Source organism: Sabethes cyaneus, chromosome 3 (assembly GCF_943734655.1).
Source record: "Sabethes cyaneus chromosome 3, idSabCyanKW18_F2, whole genome shotgun sequence".
In the NCBI taxonomy this organism is placed as follows: domain Eukaryota; kingdom Metazoa; phylum Arthropoda; class Insecta; order Diptera; family Culicidae; genus Sabethes; species Sabethes cyaneus.
In genome coordinates, this window is record NC_071355.1 from 160364000 (window position 1) to 160384617 (window position 20618).

Sequence of the window (20618 nt, forward strand, 5' to 3'; positions counted from 1 at the left end):
CACCAAGGAACTCAAAATCCCGAAGAAATCTTCGATTGGACGCACTGAGGCAGATTTTTCGGGTCGTGGTTTTTGGGTAAAAATGAGATCGAATGGGTATTCGGGAACGATTGTGTTTTTTTTTTTGGCGTAATGCGATGTTGCTCTATCCGGCCAAAACACGTATTGTCGATCTTTTTTCCGAGATATCTGTGGCAATTCGTAGAAGTATACAGCGCTCTCCCGAAATACTTCTTGTTTCGACGTCATTTTAAGCAAAACAAGGCAAGCATAAACAAAACAAAAAATATTGACAAAAAGAGGAGAGAGAGAGAGAGAGAGAGAGAGAGAGAGAGAGAGAGAGAGAGAGCTAACACATACATACTCTCATTTTTCTCTGAGCTCATTTGTTGTTGAGTATAGGGGCCTCAAAAATCCCAAAATTTTAGTTGTCACCCGTTAGATGCATTAGCATTAGGTGCTACGGCGCATTTTTTGTTTTTATTTTTAAAATACAGGTTGATATGATAATTCTAACTACATATATCGCATGAATAGTGATTTTCTCTTTGATGACGGTTTGTTTAAAACTACTCCGAATCTGTAAACTAACTGTTTAACATTCCAAGAATTATTCCATAGCTAACCATAAGCTATAATTTACATACTCTACCGCAACAGTGACGGTGGCCACTGTCGGCGGTGTTTCATCCAAGATATTTAATTGTTGGCGCCTGCCGGCTAATCTCGGAAGAACTGAAAACTGTCACCTTGCTGCCAGACATTGCGCTCCCCATGTGGGTTCGCCGGATTGTCGGCTTATGGAGTGCATCCGAATGTGATATTTGGAGGTTATTTTCAGGCTGCTCTTCCACGTTGGATCTGCGGTGGCTGGACTAGATGGCTCCATGTAAGGGAAGGGAACGCGACTAAAGCCATACGGACGGGAATGCGGTTCTTATCTCGGATTGTCAAGACAGCGTCCGAAGTCTTTGGCGGTGTGCATACAGTCGGTCCAAACAAAAGGACACAACGAAGACGAACCCCAAGAAACGATTATGTATCGAACAGAAGACCGTGGTGCGGAACAAAAGCATAACATAATGTTTTAAGCTTATAGGCTGATTAGCAGGCTAATAATGTTAGTATTAATAGTGCCTTTTTTCGGTGATTGTGGCGCCAGGTAGAATCGATTGACTATTCATTCAAATTGGTCTGATGGAGTATATGATATACATGGATACCTGGATATAAGACAATTTATCATTTCAAAAAGTTGTCTTATCACAAAATTTTCTTATATCGAAACATGGCTTTTTCAAAAACAAATTCCTTCAGCAGTCTCTTATTTTACTTCGTGTTGTGTATTTATGTGTTTTGATCTATTTGTTATTGCTGGAACTCTAAATTTTTACAATTTTTAGGATTATTTTAAAATCTTTAAGTTACCGCTCGCCGCTTTTGGAAAGTGGTTTAGCTCTGCTCTGGTGTCGTTAATAACTATGTTTAAGGAATTTGTCTCAAATTGAGGTAAAAATTGTCTTAAATCGAATTGTTTTTTTTTTCAATATAAGACAAATTCCTTTGATAATTGTCGACGACACCAGAACCACACTCCATTCCAAGTGGCGGCATGAAAATATTTATTATTCCAAGATAATCCTAAAAACTGTAAAAAACTAATAGCTCAAACAATGATAAATAGTATAAAACATATGGCGTAATCGGCAACCGCAAGTGCAAGAAAAATAGAAAAGTCATAATTCGATTTCGCAATTTCGATGTAAGACAACTTTTTGACAAGATAAATTGTCTTTTATCGAGGGATCCCTGTATTTAATAATTCTTGAATAATGTACACGTAAGTAAGCTGCAACTAAAATCCGAAGACAAAAAAAAACAGCCAACACCGGATATTTCAGGATGTTTGCCCAGTTCGCGTACCTGTTGTGTGGCACGATTTACGTTTTTATGTTTGTGCTAAAACGAAATCATTATTGCCTCTTTTGGCAGCTTAACGGCTCAGTCAAGCACCAGCATAAATAAAGTCGACCCACAAATTAGGGCCAACGGAAGTCGACAGGCGCCACCCAGCAGGATATCAGTTCGTTTCGTACCAACCGTAGCACACATCCTGGAACGGACACTATTTGCCTATCACCTTTTATTGCTTGTTTCCTTACGTTCTGCGCAGTTCATTCTAGGTTACGTTTTGCTTTGACCTTCATGGTTTGGCTCAATGGCGATAAAGATGTTACCGTTTGGAATCTTGTTGCCATGTTTTCATGAATGAAAATGGTGTTCTGTTTACTTTCCGCATGCCGACAGTTTTACGAGTGCCGAGATTTAGTCAGGATTTCCTCACATTTTTTTGGTAAAATTGTTGAACCCAGTGGCTTTAAACTTTAAGTGGAAGCCTCAATCCTAGATGTCACAATACGTTTACGTTCCTTCCATATGTAGGTACCTACCAGGTCATGTCTTTAGCCAGCTGAACATTGACGGCTGCTAGCGCCACTACTGACGGCTGGTTTCCAGACGGCTGGTACAAGCATGAAGTGTGCATCCCATGTACTCTCCTGGGAGACAATAGTTTTTATGCGGATATCTTGTCGCATGATTTTTCACAGACAGAGAGGGTAGCGTGACAGAAAGAGATTATAATCGACCGAGTGTACGAAGATTGTGTAAGGAAATGTGCGATTCGAAAAAGCTTTTGAAAGTAATTTCGTGTTGAATTGCATTGAACTAGATCAAAATTATTGATTCGAAAATTTTACAAAAATGTATAATTTCGATGGTTTAGTTTTAGCTCTGTATATTTCAGGAATCTTAACTATTCCATTGGAATAATAGGTATAAGATAAAAAATCAACTGTAATAAAATCAATAAATTTTCATTAATAAGGGCATTGCAAATTATTTTCAAAGTTTTTGTTCCCCGCCCTTCAAAATTGGCTTGAAAAATCGGGGGGCAAAAAAATAATTTTTAGGATATGAGTTAATTTTTTTTATAAAATAAATTGTCTGTGGGCTATACAGCCTGAAAAACTCGAAAAATGAGTGTACGAGTTGAGCTAACGCTTCTAGCACGAAACAGAAATGGAAATTCAAACAATGGAATTTCTGAAAATCTACCAAAAAAAAAGGAAAATAATAACGTATATGTTAAAACCAAGAATAGATTTGATTTTCACGTTTAAAGTTTAAGTACTAATGCTTAAAACCTATGTTTTTTTGCTCGATTGAAAATATCTCTTTGTGGCCTTACAGAGTTATTAAACATTTTAAGTTTTCGGGTTGTTTGCCTTAAATTAGCTGTAGTACAAAAACTATGCTATGCTAGCTAAATTCTGTCACTTTCATCCGAAAACTGACAAAATTTTGTACTGAAAATTGGTCCTAAACCTGCCACTACATGAAATTTAGTAACTTTTTAGAAGCAAAAAGCTGTGAAGTAAGTGTTTCTTAAGGCATTTTTATCGAATTTCTTCAAAAATAGGTGTGCTAAAACTGATTGCTTTCATTCACCAATTTAATGCTCTGGTACCGTTCTTCAATTCGTTCTTTGACATAAAACGCCTATCTCTTTTAGGTTTGTTGCAATTTAATTTTAAATGTTTCGTGGTAGGTGTTGAATGAGGATAGGAAAACTGTAATAATTAAACATCACGCATAGCACACTAGATTTCCGCGTGCGACACGTATGAAAAACAACAACAGCAACAACAATTTTTTTATATGACTAAAACAGTAATACAATCTATATGCTAATGCAATGTTTAGTGCTTTGAGTTGTAAATTCGTTTTGTTACTAGCAGTACTTAGTTGGCCCTTGTAAATGTTTCCTGAAGCTATGCGAGTATGTTGGTAAGTGGAAAAGGGAAAGCGAAAGGGTATATTGGAAGCCCAGCCTTACTAACTGCCATAAATGTATTTTGACGACCTTTTCGTTCAAGGAGAAGTTTCCAGCCAAAGACGATCTACCGAGCATTTCGTTTAACTCACGCCAACAGATTTTGTACAGCCACCTCGTCCGCCAGTTTGCCTTAAATGCTTCTCGTTTCCAACATTTTTTTTTTTTTTGGTATTCATCAGGTTTCACTTGCCCAATATTTTACGATTGGGTGGAGCTGTTGCGGTTGCAATGAAAATACCATTTTTCAAGCCACAGGCACAGATAGCCTGCCGAACAAGATATTTCTAAGCGAATTTCGAGTTTCATATGCTTGAAAATGTCTGCCACCTTTCCCCTTTGCGGTTCTTGACATAGCAATTTAATTTTGGCTGCATCGTCGTGTACAGCTTCCGGTGTGTTGACAAAATTGTGTTATTCGACGTGATAGTATTTTGGCCGCAAGTTAGACGTCCAAGCGTTCAAAAGGTGGCTAAAGCTGGACGGATGCGACGGGCAGGGCATGTAGCAAGAATGCCGGACAACTACCTTGCAAAGGTGGTGTTCGCTTTAAATCCGGTCGGAACAAAAGGACAACACGCAGCGAGCAACATGGTTAGACCAGATGGAACGAGATCTGACCGAGTCCGAGGAACTAGAGAGCGGTAGTCCACAATCTAGTACAGGAGAATTTTTGGCTTTGTCTTAGGACGACAAGCCAATTAAGTAAGTAAGTCAGTGTTATTTATAGTTCCGATTTTAACTTATTAACTTGTTATAGATTAAACCGCCCACTTAGCTTCGAGGTACGATGCTGGTCTAACAAGCCAGTCGTCACAGGTTCGAAACTCGGCTAGGCGGTGCTTGCTTGATAGAGTCAGTTGGATCGTTACACTGGCCCCGTAATTTTCCTATACTCTAAACAGCCGGCTGCGAAGTCTGTCGATAAAGAAGGGTAATGTCTAATGATGGTTTGAGCCCACGACTTTGCTTTTTTTTAGATCGAGAGTTTGGCTTGTTTTATAACGACACTATCACTCTGACGGAAAGGCTGTGGTTCCGCTTGAAAGTGCTGGTCACTCTTTTTGTTGTCGCTGCGATATCCCCCCGATCTAGGATAGCCAGAAATGTCAACGAACGTTCCTCGAAAACTGATTATGTTGGTGACAGTGGATTTGGCCACTTTTAACGATATCGCTTTAGGCCATTACAAATAATTTAAAAAGTTTTTGTCCCTCCGGTGTTGGGCCACTGAAGGGGGGGGGGGGGGGGGGGGCGAAAAAAAATCAAAGAGGATTTTTTAATCGAGCAAAAAAAAATGGAATTTAGGCATTTTTATTTAAAGTTTAAACGTGAAAACCAAATCTATTCTTGCTTTTAATATATACGTTGTTATTTTCCATGCAAAAATCTACGAAAAAAAGACAAAAACGAAAGAAAAATTTTTTGGCCGATTTTCGGAAATTCCGCTGTTTGAATTTCCATTTTTATTTCATGCTAGAAGTGTTAACTCAACTCGTACAGTCATTTTTCACGTTTTTCAGACTGTAGAGCCCACAGACAATTGATTTTATAAAAAAAAATTAACTCATATCCTAGAAATTATTTTTTGCCCCTCGATTTTTCAAGCCAATTTCTAAGGGGGGCCTGCATTGGCCTAATATGTATGAGTTTTATCCATGTTTTCGTGGTATCTTTGGTACTGCTATCTTCGAGCCTTTCGAGCCACTCAATGGCTAATATGTATAAATCACTTTAGAGTTTTAAAAGAACAAAAGAGTTAAAAAAAAGTTTATTTATTCTAACAGTACTCCATTCAGATAACCTTTTCATAAGATTAAATCCTTAATTTCAAAGGCTTGAAACGGTTTCGCCTTTTTCGCCTTTAAAGACAGCCGGTTGTTGTAAAATACAGAAACGCCCTGTGTTAACATTTTCAGTATAACAAGCAACAAAAAATAAATGTTATGATTTGAATCATAAACGGCACCATTGCTTTACATCACTTTTTAATATCAAATAAAACAGAACACATATACATCGAATGCATCTCTCACTTTTCTACTGCATTAGTTCCTCGGTCGAACCAATTCACGCCGAACATCAGTATAGCATGCTTACATGCCTCTTCCCAACAGCCTATCATCAGCAGACCACCCCCTTCTTGTACAGAAAAACTGCGTGCACTTCACCTGCCGCCTATGATGCCACAATGAGCATTACCAACCACTCGCTTACTCGATACGCATCATCGAAATCCGTTCGCTATCGGGATGAAGAAGTTAATCTTCTCTCCAGGTTTTGATGATGTCCTGATGATAGCTGGAATCGATTTGCTCATAAAAGCAACAGAAATTCAGCCCGATATCACGCACATTGCACTGCGCGCCTCCATTGCCAACCATTTTGTTCCGTACGCCTTCGAGCGGAATCCGCATCCGCTGCCTACATTGCTCGCCTATGTGTTAGTATCCGTCCGGTCGTTCCAGAACGGCACAAGTGAAGCGGTGCCACCACCCCCTACCATATAGAAACATACCAAACACATACGCACGATCCAACCCCAACCCAGACGGCCCATCGCCTGTCGTAGCACCTTAGCAACCAATCCAACGCGATCGATGCCGTCGGAAGGCGAGGCCCGACCAACCTGATATCTTTTACTTCTGCTCTCTTCCTCTCTCTTTCTGCGCTCTGACATTCGAGGGTATCGCTTGTAGTCAATGTGTAGGTGCACCGTGGTGTTGTTCGATTGTGTTGCACCAGGTAACGCGTTTGTGTTTGTGCAACTGTTTTTTTTTGCTTTACCTTCTGGGAACACACACACGTGCATGTGAAGAGAGCGAGTGTGCGTAGAGACTCGAAATTGTGACACCTCTTGCCGTCGGAGTTGATTTAGTTCAGTGCCGACCACTCGCGAGGTATGTTGTGTACTGTTACGCTTTGTTTCATTCGTATGTAATCGTATTTGTCAATACGCGTGTGGATCGATCATCCGGTTGCGTGGTTGATCCTTTTCAAAGTAAAAAATTTGCACGTGCAAATACAACGGAGTTCGCTGGGCGGGTTGGTGAATTTACTTTTTTTTGGAAACGCTACGGTTTAGGTTTGTTTATTGTTTTCCTCGCTGCCTATAGCATTCGATGCGCCCAAGTAACAAACGTTACCCTTATTTGATCAATGTCATCCGTCATTATTTGTTAACCGTGCAACGACACCACTCGGAAAAAAGGAGAAGTGTTCCAATCAGAAGAGCCCGAGGCTATTTCACTAGGTCAGTCACAGAGCTTAAAAGAAATCAGTGTTTATATACCACTTCCGGAAGATAAAATTAATGTCGATATCTTAATTATAAGGATAGCGAAGAATTCCTCCGGTTAATACACACGACGATAACTCGGGTCTCAATCGGTTACGAAGCGGAAATCTGCTTGTTCAACTAATTGCTAACCAATTACAGTGGCCATAAAGTTTAAAATCCATAATTAATAATCGCCACTCCGCTTTAATCAACAAGTGCGTGTGCCTTAACTAGCCGAACCCGTGGATAGTACGATCGTGAAGTTTTCCCGTTAGACTAACGTTCAACCATTGCAACACTAAGGATTAAGGTGAACCATGACGAGCCGGTGAAGTTACAAGTGCTGATCGTGCAATAACAGGTGCAAACAACCATAAGTGGCCAACAGCGGTCTTCTCCGTAGTGACCTATTTGGGCAACATAGACCAACGAAAAAAATCATCCTATATGGTAATGGCAGAGATAGGTGGCCCCTTGGCACACCAACTGAACCCTCTGCAGAACCACCGGGGAGGATTGGTGCAGCCGTCGCTGGTCATGAACCATCACCTGGACCCGCTGGACAACGGGGGCGGAACGTGTCATACGCCGAATATACTACCAAGTAAGTGTCCGTTTCTCGATGGGAAGCGAAAAGAATGGTGGTTAAGCCCAGGATGGGGATATTAAAGCAGTGAATGGTTCGGTATATAGACATTTAGTGGTACGCTCAGTGGTTAATTATCGTCGACTTCATACTCCTGATCGATTGTCAGCATTTCGTGTTGACACCTATTTCAAATTGCACAATTTTAGAAACCGGAAAAATAATTTTGGAGTTCTGGAAAAGTGATAAAATACGTTAATTGTTAGATTATTTTGAAATACAGTAGGATTTCGAATTTGGCAACAAATGCGTGTCGCCTATGTTACCAAATACCAAAATCGAAAGCGTGCCAAAATCGAGACCCTCTTGTGATAGGAAAAAATTGTATGTAAATGCGTTAGAAAAGGACTTCATATTATTAATCAACGATTGCAACCATTTTCTGTTTAAAAAAATCCACCAACAGCTATCCGTCCGGTGCAAATAAGTTTTTGGCAACCTGCGGCAAGACGTAGTCCTACGGCAATAAAAATATTGTTCCAAACCATAAACTTTTTTTCATGAATACACTGAGGGCATCATTTTTTCGTTATTTAAAGCATGTATGCGGAAACTGACTGATATTTAAGCGTAGTTTTGGAAGTGAAATATTTTATGTTGCCAAAAACGGATACTTTTGTTGCCAAAATCGAGCCATACATACCAAAATCGAACCATGCGAAAATCGAACCATAACAAATTCGGAATTCCACTGTAGTTTGGATCGGTACTGATTACCATGAAATTTTATTGTGTAGAATATACATTTATACTCTAAAAATTTGTTAGTTTACACTGAAAATATTTTTAAAACAGTTTATTCTAAACAAAAACAGCTTTTGCGCTAAATTCCACACCTCCAATGTTAAAAATTTATTAAAGTGCTGTTTTGGAAGTGATGAAGGCCTTCTCCGGTGACTCTGTGTAGCATCAACTAAGAACTATTGTGCAATAAGATATCTCACCTCTGTTAGTTTTATTAAAATATTTAATAAAACGATTTTCGGAAATGTGTCAATACAACATTGCATAATGACATTTGAATTCTAGTTTTTGATCATTTAAAGACAATTGGCAAGGATAAATTTCGAATTACACACTTTACGTTCATAGATAATAATGTAATAATAAAGATATTTTAATCATTAAACTGTTAAAAGTCAAAGAGATTTGGCTCGCACACTATCCACCGTTAATCGCAAAACTTGTCAACTAAAATAGATTTTACGAAAGCAGGATTCTCTTTGGCAGAATGGAATGGAAGAATTAAAAAAAACGTGCACAAAATATTATTTTCTGCAAATTTATTTGAATTTAGCTAAATTAAAAAAAATGTGCAATTGCTAAATTGCTAGATTTGTTGCTGTCTTTTTGAACAAAATTGTTGCGGAATCACCAACATATCTAGAAAACATTGCTGCATTGAAAAATTCTACGAAACTACTTCTATCTTCTACGAAACTTTTCAGTCCTTAGAGAACCGGTTTTTCGGTCAGAGAAAAACCAATTTGTGCCTTGATGTTTCGTCTTATTTTTTACAGTTTTTATTTAGTCCCATTCCCATATCTATATTGGTAAATAATTTTATGAAAATAAAAATTCTTTATCTTAAAACTTTATCTTAGTTTTGATACATCAGTCCTATAGGAAATAGAGCCGTTTAAAAATTAATCAGAATTTAAGTTCTGCGTCTAAAACACATTTTTGATATAACGTTTTATGCATTTCCCATCAATTTGGTTCCCAAATGTGATCTCGATAATTTTTGAAAGGTCAACAAAAGCTGATTTTAAGGTTTTATGAAATAAGATTTTTAATCAACATTTATTTTTGGTTGAATAATCATTTCTAATGCACGCGCAAAGTACGTTTTTCCAATGTTTGACATCAAGAAACAGAAAAAATTGATTTTTTGCAATAAAAAACAGTCAAAGTGAAAAAACTATGAAAGAATTTTCATTTGCCTTGGTTTTTATCAACTAAAATTTGTTTGTTGATTAAAGTTGAACTCGAAAACAGACACTGATAAATCCCACAGGTCGTAGGTGAAATACGTATCTGTCGTGAATAAAATGAACAGAGTAAGGAGGGGTAAAAGTACGATGGGGGTAAAAGTGCGATTCAATGATTTATCGGTACAGATTCCGAGTAAATTGACTACATTGGCATGGATGGGTGACTACTTTGACAGTTTGAATCTAACGTAAACTTTGGTTACTTACTTTGGTAACTTTGGTTAAGCAACTATGCTTTGCTGAGTTATATTCAAATGTTATTTTAGGGCGGTTTTGATATAATTTTTCGTGATACGGCAAATACAATATCAACAGGAGGATATTACTGGTTGAAAAATCGTAGCAGCATTTTACATCACTCACATATCTGTTTTGAAAATACAATGAAAATAATTTACAAAATATATTTCGCTTTGCCATAATTTAATCAAACCTCGTCAAGCGCCTAGCGGGGTAAAAGTGCGATTCACGGACGGAGCAAAAGTGCGATTCATGCACGAGGCAAAAATGTATAGCTAATTATAAACCGCTTAAGGCACTATATTACAGATACTAGGAATGGAAGATCTGGAGAAAACTGTGTGCTCTACAGATGTTTGGCCGAAGGAAAACAATGTTTTTCCGCTGATGAAACAAAAAACAAACGTTTGGAAAAGTTTCGATCTGGCCGAGGCTGCAATATACCAGCGCAAAATAGGAAAAGTGCAAATTGAGAATATTCCTTACCGAAACATACCGCAGATTGAAGATAATATGGTTTTGTTAGATACTGCTGTGCTAATTTCATGGATTTCGAGCTTCGCACTTTTGCCCCGCGGTATTCACACTTTTGCCCCGCAAGTGGGGTAAAAGTGCGAATCGGCATTTGATCAGAAGAATGAAAAATTTATTTTTCATAATACTATTATTTCAGATAATTTATAGTTGAATGGGAAGACATTGAGTTACTGCATCACTATAAAATATATTTCGTTCTGTTCTTCTTTATATCTCACGGAAATTGATGACAACTTCAAACATCGTACTTATGCCCCGCCATACTCTATTGCAATTTAATCGTGAAAAAGTTTTCATTCATTTAACTTGTTTGTAACAATGTAACACTCCAGTTGGATTTCAAGCTCGAATCTCAGAGCGACGTTTATTTTATTGTTTGTCAATACTAATCTGCACAATAAATTTTTCTATCACCAACAATATTTTTTATTATTTAGTAGTAAAAATATTCGTGTTATTTACTCCTCGTTGTGCTTAGCAAATTCAGAACTTCGAGCTTATCGCTGTATTGCATTGTTTTAATTCATTCTTACTATTGAAGAATGTATGTTTGATTTAATGTATAAAGCAAGTCTAAAACAAAATTAAATTAACCCTTCATAAATGCATTCCACTTGTAAGTAAATTCTCCAATGCATGTATCGCAATTTATTTTACTAAATAAAAAAAAGTAAAAAAAATTCTCTTAGTTTTTTCTCTAAGTAAGCTAACTATTTGCCTATAAATTGCCCCCAATGCTATGCAAGTGCTTGGAGGGCCACGAGACATACACCAATCGATAGAGTTCTACGAATTGAAAAATGTCTGTCTGTATATGTGCTCATGTATGTGATGCTTGATTTTAGTCGTCTGTTTCTCGGAGACGGCTAAATCGATTCATGTACTATTACTCTCGTTTACAAGGTGTTACAACCTGGTAGATCACTATTGAATTATTTTGCAGACCGACGTTCCGTTGTAAGGTTATATGTAAAAATGTGACAAAAACATGATACCATTTTTTCCGAAACCGCTCAACTAATTTCAATAATTTTAGTACCAAATAAAAAATCTTATTACTAACAAGTTTTATGCAAACTTGCATTGAAATGGAACAATCAATTCCAAATTAATGCTCTAAAATGTGTTTTGACTAGGTTTCAATTAGTGGAACATTTCTTAGAAATGGCCAAACAGATTTATGCTCTCATTTATTTATTTATTCACTTTTTGACGTAGGACTACGAGGTTCCAGTTACCGTCAAGAAAATATGAAATTTTTTTAACGCTAATAGCTCTCCCAGGCCAGATATGAATGGATTCTCTTGGTTTGGAAAACGATCTCATAACAGATGCAGCAATTATGTGGCTTCAATTACAATTTTATTCTTCAATAACGAATGAGTGAAACTCAACAAAAAGTTTCAAGGTCAAATATCACCATACATTCTCTTCGTGATCGCCTTGCTTCACAAGCAGGGACGATAGTCAAACACACCATCTGTTTACGGTGATTTGGTTACTTTATTTTTATTAAAAAGTGACAAAGCACACTTGGACCCTCGTCCCGAAGGTGGAAAATCCTTTACAACGTTCAGACATATACCAATTTGATAATTTTGTGCCTGGGAAATACGTCCGAAAAAGTTACAAAGGCCTCCCGTCCCAACAAGATTTCTTAGGATCGCAATAAACCCAGTCCAATTTGATGTACTGAAAGTGAACAGTTCTAAGAAAATGAGCGGTTAACCCTATCTACCGTACGTTTGTATCCACATACTGCAAGAATTTGTATTTATTCGAAAATAGGTTTTCGGCGCTTGATTTGTTGCTTAACGATTAGTTTTGAATGTATTACTGTCATGTGTGAAATAGCTGATAAACAGAGTATCAAAAAACTATTACTGCGCAGAGGACGTTGTACCATAATTTTAACTTGCTGTTCGTATGTTAGTTGAAAGACAATTAGGGCCTTTAATGGACTCTCGGGTGCAATATCGGTGTTTATAAGCCTGTACTTATTATTTCTGAGGATATAACGGGTGACAACTAAAATTTTGGAATTTTTTTCTCAAGCTGTCAAAAAAAGACAAAGATACATGAAGAATATCTGATTCACCGAAATGAAAGATACATTATCCATTGTTGAAAAAAAAATTAATGTACATTTGAAAATGACTCGTAATCGGTTGTTTGGCGAAGCTTTCGTTTGACGTAGAAACAGGAGCGTTGTACGGCCGTCAGGTCAACTCTGCGAATGCATCTCTTCATTCTACACTAAGACAGATTTTACGGGTCGTGGTCTTCGGATAAAAATGAGATCGAATGGTACTCAGGAACGATTGTGTTTTTTTTGCGTAATGCGATGATGTTCTATCCGGCCAAAACACGTATTGTCCATCTGCATGATGTTTTTGTAGAAACGGGATCATAATTTTGTTCAAACATTCGTCTGGTGCATCTTAATTGATAGCCAAACCAGAGGGCTTGTTGTTGAAGAAACGAGAAAGAGAACGATGTCCTTCTGCGTCCATAATTTTGGCTGGTCTTCTACTACCTTGCTTGCGAATAGTTGTTGGGCATCATAGCGTATGGTAAACAGTCGAAGCCGCAACATATTTGCTGTTTAAATGTTGTACAGTATACTTTATGCCGAGATTCCTGTTGCAGTTCGTAGAAGTGTACAACGCGCTCCCAAAATGCTTCTTGTTTCGACGCCATTTTAAGCAAAACTGGACAAACATAAACAAAACAAAAAATATTAACAAAAAGAGGAGAGAGAGAGCTAACACATACTTACTCTCATTTTTCTCTGAGCTCATTTGTTATTGAGCATAAGGGCAGCGAAAAAATTCCAAAATTTTAGTTGCCACCCGTTACCGGTCAAAAGTTAATTAATAAAAATTTGATGAAATTTATTTAAGAAAACTATTGATATGAATCCAATAAAATGACATTATAGGAAATTATGCATAGTTTTTGATTACCGAGATCCTGTAAACTAGACCTTTAAGTAGGCTATGTACAGCAATTTTATAAAAAGGCAGGTTTTAAATGAATAAATTTTGCAGAACACGCATTTGTCTAAAAAGCTCCATAAAAAATTCCATTCAATTATTTTCTCCAACGAAGTGTTCAAATGTGCAGGGTATAAAGTGATTCAACATGAGAATACATAAAAATTCCAACTTATGTCAAAACATGTGATTTATTCAATCAAATGTACATAGACCACTATGATTTCATATATAATTTACCTGCAATGCTCAAAACGTTCCGCAACATAGTGGTCTATGATGGTGGAATTTGAAATGATTGTGCCTACTGCCTACGAACATATATCCAGGTGAATACATAGTTTCGTGGCACAAATAATGATGTATTTTGAATTTAGCATAATCAGCGTTTTTTTATACACAGCTAACCAACATTGCAGTTTTGGTAACAAACCATCCAACCAACAAAATCATGAATTCAATTCTTCGATATGCTTTGTCCCATCTTCGGCCAGCCGATGTCTACCGTAGATTTGTAATCCCATTAACACCCGCCAAAGGGCAGTAATATAAGTTTTGCACCCGTGCAGCAAGTCTGGACACTTTTACTACCACCGGGTTCAGTGCATGCAAATTTGACGGGAATTCCCTCCGCTAGTTTCCCGAACCGGTTCTTTGCTCGATGAGTAAAGGGAATTTCCGAACCATTACGTCCATCAAATCGAACTCCCGGTCGAAGGTTTCTGTTTCGCATTTTTCGGCCACACACCCCTCAACCAATCATTACGTTAGGTTGGTTTTCGCAGACTAGAAATGGGTTGACACATTGTTTCTGAGATCTAGTTTTTCTCCGATTTGTTTGTTAGTTGTATTTACCTTGTTACAGAATATAATTCAAGATCCCTTACATCGAACTCCGCTGTAAGTCTGAAATCGAAGCATAAATTAGTGTTAATTACGAATAATTTCAACGAATTTCTTCATTTCGAAGTACGTCCTGATGGTATTTAAAAGCCAAACCGAATAATTCAATAACAATTATTGTTCGAAAATGTTACCCAATAAAATGTAGAAAGAAAAGCGACCGATTGATGCAATAGCAACCGAAAAAAAATCAATGATGCTCTGTTTACCCGGACGTCACTCATCAACATGTGTTCCATCGCGGACCCACGGTGCACACGCTTGTCGGTGCTTTTTGACATATATTTTGTTTTCATTCAAAAAACAAAATTCGGATGCTGCAGCGGTTTAACCTTCGAACCGACGGACGGCTGAAATATGATGACGGCAATTTCGAAATTCATTCTCCATGTTTCCACACACACACCTCATACCTACTCGTACCTACCGTAAAGACGCACTTCTTCTCAACCGCACAGTAGGAAAGCCCTTGCTCATACCGCAAACCATTTAGCGGTTAATAGTTCATACCCATAATTCTTCTCGGCTTTTCCGACCAGTTTCTTTCGGATGGTAGCAGATTTAACGCCCAAAACGACTTTCTAATTGACTCTATATATAGAGAGATCAGCATTTTTTTTCGGGACCAGAAACCATTTGAGTTTGATTATTTATTTGAACCCTGTTTGTTTTGATCGTTGTCAGTCAGCTGTCCCGGCCGCCTGGCAGTCAGGAAATGCATTTTTCTGGAGTTAACCTTCGACGTTCTGTCAGTTTTCCATTTAGCTGTGGATCATGCTGGGAAATTGCTTCTGGGCTGGGCGCATCCATTATGTATGTGCGGTTGACATCGCACCATCGCTCACTTGGTCCGATGCCTAGCTTTCGAGATCATCGAGCTGGAAAAGTCGTTCGAAGAGCCACATAAATCGTCTACTCATCTCACCACCGGCACCACTGGCACTCAGGAGTGACCTTAGTGAATGACCCTGCTGTCACACTAGTTGTTGCGCCGTGAAAATGTTAAACGAAATTTGTTTATTTTTCAAGTAACTATTATATGACACAGAGTTGTTATGCTACTGTGTCTTAATTAAAAAGACGATGAGTAAATAGTTAGTTTTACGCCGAATTTTTCGGTAATCAACCATTATCACGCGATCTATTTGCGATTTTCACGCAGCCTAGAGCAAACCAGGGTCGGTCAAACCTATAAAGAAAAAGAAAAACAAATGACCCGCGACGAATTCCAAAGAGGCACCTCTGCGAGGCCTCAAACAGGCCGACGTTCGTCGTCTTCGTTTGCATGGTTGCCACAAACAAAACGAGCGAGGATGACACATTGCGACGTTGATGAGCTCACACGCAAGTTGCTCCAAAAACACCGGAGAAAACCTGCCGATCCGAGCCGTGTTTGTCTGCCACCTCTGTGCTTCCTGTGCATCCGCCGCGCCTTCGCGCGAACTGGCACCGTAGTCCACTTTTGGTTTGGGCTTCGAACCAGCGGCGGCGAGCGGAGACATTTCCTTTCATCTTCTTGGACCGTTTGCTGGCCGACCACGGATCTATTTCCAAACAATTTTGTTTTCGAAATACTTTCGGATTTTAATTAAAATTGCGCCGAATTGTGCGCACTTCAGCATTGCGCTCTCTTTGCTGCTGCTGCTGCTCGCTTCCATCATCCTGCTCTGCGCGCTCGCGTGTGTTTTTGTGTGCCTTTGTGTATGTGCGCTCCGGCCAGCTCATGCAAATGCGAGTGTTCTGTGGTTGAGTAATTAAATAATTTTCTCACCAATCTTGCCATGCCCAGCAAGTGCTCTTTTCGTAAATTATCCTCGTGCATCGAAGAACAACAACAACAGACGGGACCCGCCGCCTTGCAGGAAAAAAAGTTCATTTATTTAAGTTGCTCAGGGTCAAGGCACAAATCTTCCTGTCATTGATTGCGAAGAACGTACTGCTAGAGTCCTAGATACTGCCGTTCAGGATCAAACAACATCCGAGCGGGGGATTAGCTAGCAGCTGGTGTTATTAGTGAGGTTCTTTACCACCATAGAATTTGGAAATGGTACTAAAATAGCACGATTTTCAACTAGCTTCGTCTGTATTATTATTCAGTTTCTTAGGTGGTTTGTTGGCATGACCGAAAGTTGTGCATATAAAAAGAAAAGATGTCAAACTTTGACGAAATTATAAAGTAAAGTTTGAAACATTTAGTATCTGGACGCAAAAAACGGATCCAACTTTGCGAATCGCATCCCGAGTCACCTTTCCATTGTACTTTAACTTCTGTTTGACAGCTGCCTAATATTTCTCAGTTGTGCGGAATTGAGAGTAGTTGGGTGGATTTATGTTCTTTTCGAAGAGATCCATCCCGTTGTATCGATTTGATGCTCAACCACAAGTTCAACTTCAAGGCCAATTCAGGTCCAATTTCAAATATAATTTTATGTCCAATTCCTGGTCTGATTTCAAATCATAGTCAAGTACAATTTCAAATTCAATTTAATTCCAACTTTGCCTCTGATTTCAAGTCTTATTTCTAGTCCAGTATAATGTCTAATTTAAAGTGGAATCTTCCCAGGTAGCAATTTGGGTTTTATTACACTTTTATGATGGCATTTAAGACCAAAATTGGCCTTGAAAACCGTCATAAGAGTACAATAAAACTCACATTGTTGGGTTAAGTGCAACTTGAAGTCCAACAAAGTTCAAATTTCAAGTATAATATAATATTTCATTTGAAATCTTATTTCATGTTTTATTTTAAAGTCTAATTTAATGACCAATTTTAACCCAGGTGACCAATAAGCATTACCAATGCTATTCAAATGCAAACCAATAAGCATTCCAGTCACCTTAAATGCTACTTAAAAACTATTTTGGCAAAATAAACGACTATTAATTTTATTGGTGATCTTCTTATAGTGCTGATAATACTTATTTGCAGCTGATTACCAACTAGAAGAATTAAAATAGAATTCTGAACGCCAATTTATAACCGATATGCATCATTATTACTATTGCTATTTCAAGAGCGCTATAAAACTAACAGATTTATTGCGGTTGGACCATGGGCGGACTGGCCCACCGGGCAACCGGGCAAATGCCCGGTGGGCCCCAGTGAAAATTTCTTTGTTACACAAAATGAGATTTTCCAAAATTTTTATTTCAGTTAAACTCTTAAACTACGACTCACGAATGTTCAATTGCTGGGGCCCCATGATTTATGAAAATTCAACTTCAAATGGGACTGCTGGGGTCCCGAACTTTAAACCAAAATTTCTATTTCAATTAAACCTTTTCTACGACTCACGAATGTTCAATTGCTGGGGCCCCATGATTCATGAAATTATTTAAGTTGAGCTGTTGGGGTCCAAGCTCCGAAAATATTACCTGCTTCAATTCTGAGTATTTAAAAGTAGAATTAGTATTTCATCCGCAGTTATTTGACTACTTATAAATATTGAACTGTCGGCTTAAGCTCCATACTCAGTTTACTTCAGTGGCGACGGTCCGTTATCTATCCTGCGCAGAATGTATTATGGTCCTCCAGTACTCAATCCTGGGCTACCTTTCTTCAAACCCCTCGATCACCGCTGAACGTGCATCATACTCAATAGCGCACATCTATCAGTGCGATGTCTGGTCCGAAGTCTACGGCCTTTTCTTGATTCTCTGCTTAAAATAATTTTAGCTACTCTTTCGTCGGGCATTCTAGACACGTGACCAGCCCAGCGCAGACTGCCACACTGTACTATCTTTATCATAACAGCATATTTGCATTCTTAATATAGCTCGTGGTTCATGCGTCTGCGATTTGGATTTTGCCAAATTTTATGCGAAAACCCCAAGCATTCGCATTCCAAAATATATTTAGTTCCTCTTCGACACCAACACCATTTGGATTTCCACGCCATGTACTTCGCTTTGGCGGTGTTAATGGTAAGTCCCAATTTCTCAATAAATGACCTAAAAGCTTCTTTCGCTGCTCTACTTTGGATTTCGGTGATATCGACGTCATCCGCAAAATCAAAAAGCACGTGAGGTCTCATCTGCTATTCTGACTTATAATTTTTACTCATCCAGCGTCACACGAATCAACGTAACTAGTTCTGTGAGAAAACCATGTCCTGGCGTTAACTGTCATAGCTCATTTCGTTTGACTGAATCGTATGCCGCCTTGAAATCCATAAAAATATGATGAGTCTGCAAGTTGTACTCCCGGAACTCTGGTCCATCGTGAAACGACACTCATGAAAACCACCTTGATACTCGACGACGAAGAACTCAGTTAACGGACTCAGTCTAAAACACAGGATAGGGAGAGCACCTTATGGGCAAAATTGAGCAACGTAATGCCTCGATAGTTTTTACTCTCAAGTCGATGTCCGTTTTTAAAATTATGGGAAATGAGGCCAATCAACCACTCCTCCGATATTTATTTTCCTCCCATATTCTGTTCCTGACAACGAGGTGGCGAATTGTTTAGTACAGCTGCTCGCTCCCCGCTTTTAGAAGTTCAGCCAGGATACCATCCTTTACAGTAACCTTTCCGTTTTTCAGCTCACTGATTGCTCTTTTGACCTCCTCCTGTGTTGGTGGCTCCACAGTTTGGCCGTCGCCTAAAATTCTGACCCTATACCTGCTGATCTTCGTGTTTACTTCTCTATTCAACAGCGTCTGGAAATACTCTTCCACCTGGCTGCTACCGTCGTTTTGTCAGTAAGCAGGTTGCCAGCACTATCATTGCACATCACAGGCATGGCAAAATTGTTGTACCTGACCGTTTTGTAGAAACTCCGTGTATCGTTGCTGACAAACCTCTCCTCTGAACTGGCGAGCACGTGCTCTTCGTCCTGGCGTTTTTAGACGGTGGGTTCTTTTTTTCCGCAGCTCTACCAGGACGAACCAAAACGATTCGCGCAGAGTCTCGGGCATTCCTCACAGTGGAATCGTGTGAAGAAATTCTACAGAGGATTCGCACAGAATACCTTGCTTATAGAAGCAGGATTCTTACAGGAGAATCCAAGAGTTTAATCCCAGGGATAGCTATAACTCGGCACGGGAAACTGTTCTGTTCTGACGTGTAGACGCAGTAAGCTACTCATATATATTGAACTATAGACATCCTATCATTTACTACGCAAATCAAATCAAATATTCACGGTGCGGCAGATCCTCCAAAAAGTCCATGAATACAGAATTCAACGTACAATTATTTCATTGATTTCAAAGTTGCGTATGATACCATCGACCGTAAAATCATGGCCATTCTAATCTCGCAGGGGACTTTATCTCAAAGGCCCGGTGGGCCCTTTGGCTCCCAGTCCGCCCCTGGGTTGGACCAACAACTACAATAAGATAAATTTTGTATTGCTACCGCCAGTGTATTGCTACACCTCCTTGTGAGAATGCTTATAGCAATTTTATGTGAGATGTTGCACAACCAGCTAGTAGTACGTGGTTGGTTTTACTGCAGCAATTTTTAATGATTTTACTATATTCTTAAGAATATATTTATTAAACTACATCAGTTTTATGAACAGTTTTATGGAATTAGGCTATTATAGGTAGCTGTAAGTATTTTATATGGCTCATAAGCCTTGGTATGATGTAAGATAGCCCTCTAACGGGCAACATAGTAAAAACGATGCAATCAAGCAAATCAAGAAAGTACACTCAAAAGAAGCTCGAGTAATGATTTTCATGGAAAACTATTTATCTGGAGGACCGCCAGGTATGAAATAGTCCAATTTCTCTTTTTTGTTTTTCATGTTTAACGCTCTTCCCAAATATTTTTTCAGCTCAAATATATCACAAAATTGAAATAAGTCATGTAAAGTACTCATAGAAAAAATTTGACGTCGAACATTTTGCTCTAGATGTCCTTTTTCTTCAAAAGTAAAAAAGGAAATATTCGCACCAAAATTTTTTCCGGAATTTTTCGGAATTTTTGTTTTTGAAAAGTGATAACTTTTGAGCGCATGGTCAGAATGTTGTAATATTAATATCAAAATGTCGGGAAATCTGTACTGAACATATTTTTCATATAGTCAATTCAAGACAATTTTTGTATGTGGCTTTGGAGCTACAAAAGCGAAGGCCGTCTACAGACGATCTTACCCGTTAGAGGGATAATAATGAA

At 38.5% G+C, this 20618-nt stretch overlaps 1 protein-coding gene across 1 annotated transcript in view; it reads left to right on the plus strand.

Annotated features, from left to right (window-relative positions):
- Positions 1–7622: 7622 nt before the first annotated feature.
- Positions 7623–20618, plus strand: part of LOC128742812 (insulin gene enhancer protein isl-1) — a 99703-nt gene continuing 86707 nt past the window's right edge. The window contains exon 1 of the mRNA XM_053839284.1: positions 7623–7779. Coding sequence (XP_053695259.1) covers positions 7623–7779 — 157 coding nt within the window. The remainder of the gene's footprint in view (positions 7780–20618) is intronic.